Source organism: Alligator sinensis, unplaced genomic scaffold (assembly GCF_000455745.1).
Source record: "Alligator sinensis unplaced genomic scaffold, ASM45574v1 scaffold1031_1, whole genome shotgun sequence".
Lineage (NCBI taxonomy): Eukaryota > Metazoa > Chordata > Crocodylia > Alligatoridae > Alligator > Alligator sinensis.
Genome location: NW_005842167.1, coordinates 1,241,541 through 1,247,285, shown reverse-complemented (window position 1 = coordinate 1,247,285; position 5,745 = coordinate 1,241,541). Strand labels below are relative to the sequence as shown.

Genomic DNA, 5,745 nt, shown 5'->3' with positions numbered 1-5,745 from the left:
TGGGAGGTGGAGGAGAGCCACTGGCCAGGGCAGTGCTTGGAGCCAGGGCTGTAATTTGAGTGGATACACCCCTGGCTCTCCCCCGCCTCCTGCCACCAGGCTCAGCTCTGTGGGGCTGCGGAGCCTCCAGCTGCTGGGCTGTGCTTGCCAGAGCTGTGCTTGGAGCTAGGGCTATGCTCCAAGTGGCTCCACCAGCCCCACGGAGCTGAGCCTGGTGGTGGCAGGAGGGGGAGAGCCAGTGGCAGAGCTGGTTGGAGTGCAGCCCTGGCTCCAAGTGCAGCTCTGGCCAGTGGCTCTCCCACGCCTCCAGGCTCAGCTCTGTGGGGCTGCAGAGCCTCCCACTGCAGGGCTGTGCTTGCCAGGGCTATGCTCTGAGTGGCTCTGCCACTGACTCTCCCACCACCAGGCTGAGCTCCATGGGGCTGGTGGAGCTGGTTGGAGTGCAGTCCGGCAGCAGAAAGTGGGGAGAGCCAGGGCTGTGCGAGCAGGTCTGCCAGCCCCATGGAGCTCAACCTGCTCTCCCAGCACTGCCGGGCTCCTTCCAGGGATGTGAGCCCCCAAATCTGCACATAGGATGACAGGAGGCTGCCACTGCTGCCTGGGGCCAGTGGCAGCTCCAGTCTTCCTGGCAGTGGGTGCAGGTTGTGCCCAGTGCTAGTCCTACATGGCAGCAGCAGCAGCCTCCTGTCATCCCGAGTACAGATCTGGGGGCCCACACCCACGGGAGGAGTCTGGCACAGCCCCACAGCCCTCCCAGGGACACAGGCCCCCAGATCTGTGCACAGGATGACAGGAGGCTACCGCTGCCAACAAGTAACATGAGTTTTGCTTTTAGTAGTTTGAGGTGCATTTTCCCAGAAAGCTCTGCCCTTATCTCCTTGAAACTTGGCAGGCTTTGTGCCCTCAGAAGGGGCTACCTTCCCTGAAATTTTCATCCATATCAGGCAAGAAATGACAAAGATATAGGTATTTTCATGATTCCCCATTATAGCATATGGGTGAAATGTTGAAACGTGTCAAAATAGTGCAACAATTTTGATGAAACAAAACGGAACGGCAAAACAGAAGTTGAAATGGAAACGAAACGGTGCTGTTTTGCACAGCTGCACTACTAGCTAGGACCTCTGATCCCGGCTGCCGGTAACATTAACCACACTCCTTCCCTTCCACATCCTTTAAAGAAAGAACTTCTGAACTTTATATCTGAGACAGATCTTTCTATCCAGTGTAAAGGTCGTATTTATAAGCCTTAAGACCTAAACTGGTCAGCTCCTATTTTAATCCTGAGGCTTCAAGGTTTCCCTTTTTGTGAACCCCTCCAGCGAGGCCGGGGGTGACTGAATCCTGACCACGACTGTCACTGTTACAAAAATGCGGGCAAACAGGGACTTAAGTCAATAAAGCCTTCTTCCATTTAGCGCAGAGCCGGTTTCCCACGACTGCGCTGGACGTGGGCCTGGGGACATCTCACGCGTCTGCCGCCAAAAGGATGGCGCGGGGAAGAAGATGGGGTAGGGGATGGAGGCGGGAAAGCTTTTGTGTTCAGGGAGGATCCTGGGGAAAGTCGGATCTTTGCCACTAGTCAGTTGGGGGAAGCAGTGCAGCTCTGCCTTGGGGGGCCTCAGCAGCCTGCCTGCTCCTTTGCCCCGGGTTAAGGCTGCCCAAGGACACAGGCCACCAGGCTGAGTCCATATTTGTCCATGTAAGGACTGTTGCCTTCACCCGCCGGATCCTGCTCCCCGCTGCCTAACTGGGGAGGGCTCCCTTGGGCAAGGACACAACCACCCCGCAGCAGCCTGCGCGGAGCTTGCCGCCTCCCTCAGTGCCGGCGGGGCGGGGCACGCGCCCTGCCTCCCCCTGCCCGGCCCGGGCTCCCGGCTGCAGGGAAGTTTCCTCCACGCCGGTAAGTCCCCGACCCGCGCCGCGCTGCCTCCCGCCTTCCGCGCCGCGGTCCCCGGGGAAAGTTTGGGGGCCCCTGGGCAGGCGGCGCCCGGTCTAGGCGGGGGCTTCCCGCGCGCAGCTGGCCCCGAGGATGGGGATGGGGGCGGAGGGAGGGATCTCTGTAGCGGGGTCGTGGGAGAGCCAAGGCTGCCTCGCTTGCTCCTTGGCTGGCCAGGGGCTCCGTGGCTCATGGAGCCAGCTGCCTAGGGGGGACCCTCCTTACCTACCCTGGGCTTTCAAGAAGAGGCATGTCTGGGATGGGCTGGGGACAGGCATCTGGCTTGGTGACCTTTGAGGGCTCTGCCATGCCCATGCTTCTGTCATTATGACAGGCTCGGTGCTCACTGTGTGCTCTGGGCTGCTCAAGCCCCAAAGAAATAGATCCTGGGATCCCAAGGGAAGCCGGGATGCCAGCGTGCACCTCTTCTGCTTTTGTTCCTTTTTTTTTTAATCACACAAGCAGAGAAGCTGTTATAGGGTGACAAGCGTGCGCAGATTATGACCGCTGGACATACACAGTAATGTACCCTTCTGCCGGAGTCTCGGTGTTTCTGAGAGTCGTAGCAGGGGCTTGTTTCTCCCTAAAACACCAAGTGAACTGGAGCAAGGCACACATGATGCATTTCATTTGAAGACCTCTGCCTCTGTTTCCCGCTGGGAAGAGTGCAGGACTAATTTTATTGCCAGTGCACAAATAGAAATCAGTGCTCAATATGTAGTGGTGCTTTAAAAAGCAAAGCAGTAAATAGTTATTGGAATTAATTCAGCAGCCACTGTGGGAAATGAACGTAAACTAACAAATGCTGTTAGACTGAGTGGGACTTGATGAGCCATTGTGGATTTAAAGCAATAACCCCCCCCCCCGACTTTTGGAGAGAAGTGTTTTAGTTCAGTGCTGTTGTGACTGGAAGCCTCCATCTGCTCTGGTGCTGTGAACAGAACCAGAGAATTGTCCTAGAGAGGGAGGCTTGGGAGTCAGGGCTTTTCTCTGTTCTTCCACAAGTCTTGCTGTGTGATCCTTAGCACGCTGCCTACAACCAACATTTTAAAAGTTGCCACTTATTATAGGTAGTGCAATTTTTGAAAGCTCAGCTTGGGATAGTTTAGGCCTAATTTAAAGAGAGACCGACCACTTTTGGACATGCTTCTCTAGTCACCAACTAGAGAAATGATCCCTGAAAGTAGTCTTTCCCCACTATACCCACCACTGCCACTGATTTCAGTCGGGACTTCAGCACTTCTGAAAATGAAAAATCCACGGTTACTTTTGAAAAGGTTTAACTTCTCAGTAGGTCCTTTTCCCCATCAGCAAATGAGGTGCTTTCATAATTTTTACCTATTTCACAAGGTCCCAACCCTAAGAAGGCTTTTGCATATTCCTAACACTAAGCAGTCTCATGGGCTTCTATGGGACTATCTGTATATGTAAAGATTTGTGGGATTGAGGCCCAGATTGCTAAGAACTAATTCAATATCTCCCTCCCTTGCTGTATAAAAGACCATTACAAACAGCAGAGGAAGATGACTTGCTACACAGCAAAACAGTGAAAATGACTATAATACTGTATGTAAATGAGCATATAGTGAAAAAAATGAAAAAAAGAGATGTTTTTCTTTAACTTCTTTCAGTTATAATCATCCTAAATGTTGTTTGTAATAATAGCAGCTCCATCATGTTCAGATAGAAGTGTGATTTCTTTATTTGAATGGTATCTCAGTGCTTTGGATTCTAGGCAATAAAGTGCAATAGGAAGCCAAACTGATTTTTAACTTTATTACTTTGATGTTATTGACATTATATTTTCTTCCTTTATATTATTTCACTAGGGTTCTTCATCTCTGTAGCGGAAGAGAAAAGCATCATGGCCCTTATGGTTCAAGATTTTACCAGACTGAGGATTTATCACGACTGAAAGATTCTGGATTACATCTGTAGCTCCTCTAACTAGCACCCCCATCCCCCCATTGCCCCATATATATAGCCCAGCCCTCCCTCTCTTCTCACTGCAACTTCTGTTGGTTGTAAGTAAAAAGATGGCATCCAGCCTTACTTGTACTGGAGTGATCTGGGCATTTCTCTCTTTCCTCTGTGCTGCTGCCTCCTGTGTAGGATTCTTTATGCCCTACTGGCTCTTGGGGTCTCAGCTAGAAAAGTCAGTGTCCTTTGGCACTTTTCGGAGGTGTTCCTATCCTGTGCGGGATGAAAGTCGTCAGACAACAGTTATGGTGGAGCAGTGTGGCCGCTATGCATCCTTCCAGGCCATCCCAAGTGCTGAATGGAGGATCTGCACAGTGGTGACAGGCCTGGGTTGCGGCCTCCTCCTTTTGGTGGCACTGACTGCACTCATGGGTTGCTGTGTGTCCGAGCTCATCTCCAGAAATGTGGGCAGGGTGGCAGGAGGCATCCAGTTCTTGGGAGGTAAGTGCCAAGCTTCTGATTTCAGTCTGCTGTGCTGATGTTGGTACTGGATCCATGTTGCATTTACTAAAGCAGCTCTGCAAGGTTCAGTTAACACTATTCACTCCCTTACATTAAAGTCTATGCCAAGATAGCATTTAAACTTTAAGAATATTAAGCTCTGTTCAGCTACTTAAAATGATCCTTACATTGTAAAAGTGCAGTTAGATTCTAACGTCTTTGGGGTAGAGACTGTCTTCTATGGGATCGTGCTTTTTACAATACTGTTGACTTCAGCAAGGGTTGTCATGGCAGAACAGTGAGGGTGTCTTTCTGTGGCTTCAGAGATATGAGTGTGAGTCTTACTCTGAACTCAAGCCAAAAGCAGTCCCTTGTTTGCCAAGCTGTAAATGGGTACCTGGTTGTCTAGGCTGGGGACTCAAAGGCTGTTGGATGTGATGCTAGCTACATTTAAATTACTCTCTTACTTACTGCTGGCTACAGAAACTGTCATACTTTAGGCATGGTAGTCCACAGAGCTGCTAGGTTTGATGCGATTGTCATCAGTGGGGCTCTGTGCAGATGCATGGTTTTAATTACCTGCAGGATGGAGGGCCAAAGTTCCAGATGGGAATTGTACTAAATGATACTTGAGGATCTTTCCAACACTATGGTTCTTTGAATATTACAATCTAGAAAGAACACAGCTTGACTGTCAGCTCAAGGGATGAATTTGTTGAGTTAGCAAAGCTGACAGGGAAACCCATGCGCACACATGCATGCGCGTGTGCACTTTTAAACTTGTAAATTACAAAGATTTGACCTCAGAGTTATTGAGACAATAAAACTGGAACCCTGCATTGCAATTTTTATAAGGTCATTTTTCAGAGCAAATCATCAGTGTGCTATCATCAATAGTGCTGGAGCCTGGCATGTGTTCCTTTCCTCTTGAATAATCATTCAACCATTATTCTGTACAATGTGCATTCACCTCTGTTGGGTAGTGTGGTTCTCTGGCATTCAGCACTGAAGCAATTAAAGCTGAAATGTTGCACATGTGCTGTAATAGCCCTGCTCAGCAGTGCAGATTCAGAATGTACAGCAGGGTGCTTCATTTACTTAAAACTTGTTTTCATCCAAAGAAGGGCTCACATTAATGGAAACAACTTTTTCAGTATATCACTGCAGATGAGACTATCCTATGTGACAGTTTAAAGTTGAAAACTGGGCCAATGGAAAGGGTGTATGAGCCTGATTTCAGTTGTTACAGTGCAGTTAAAATCATTGGAGCTATGCTGATTCCCCTTAGCTAAGGGTTGACCCAAAGTTTGAAAGCAACTTCTAACTGTTCAAATAAACTCATATTGTTACTTCAACCTGCTCTCTGCTCTGCAGCCTATGGGCAT

General features: G+C 49.6%; 1 protein-coding gene across 1 annotated transcript in view; it reads left to right on the top strand.

Annotated features, from left to right (window-relative positions):
• The first annotated feature begins 1,832 nt into the window (after nt 1–1,832).
• Nucleotides 1,833–5,745, top strand: part of LHFPL6 (LHFPL tetraspan subfamily member 6) — a 236,163-nt gene continuing 232,250 nt past the window's right edge. The window contains exons 1-2 of the mRNA XM_006025779.3: nt 1,833–1,903; nt 3,769–4,360. Coding sequence (XP_006025841.1) covers nt 3,976–4,360 — 385 coding nt within the window. The 5' untranslated portion in view covers nt 1,833–1,903; nt 3,769–3,975. The remainder of the gene's footprint in view (nt 1,904–3,768; nt 4,361–5,745) is intronic.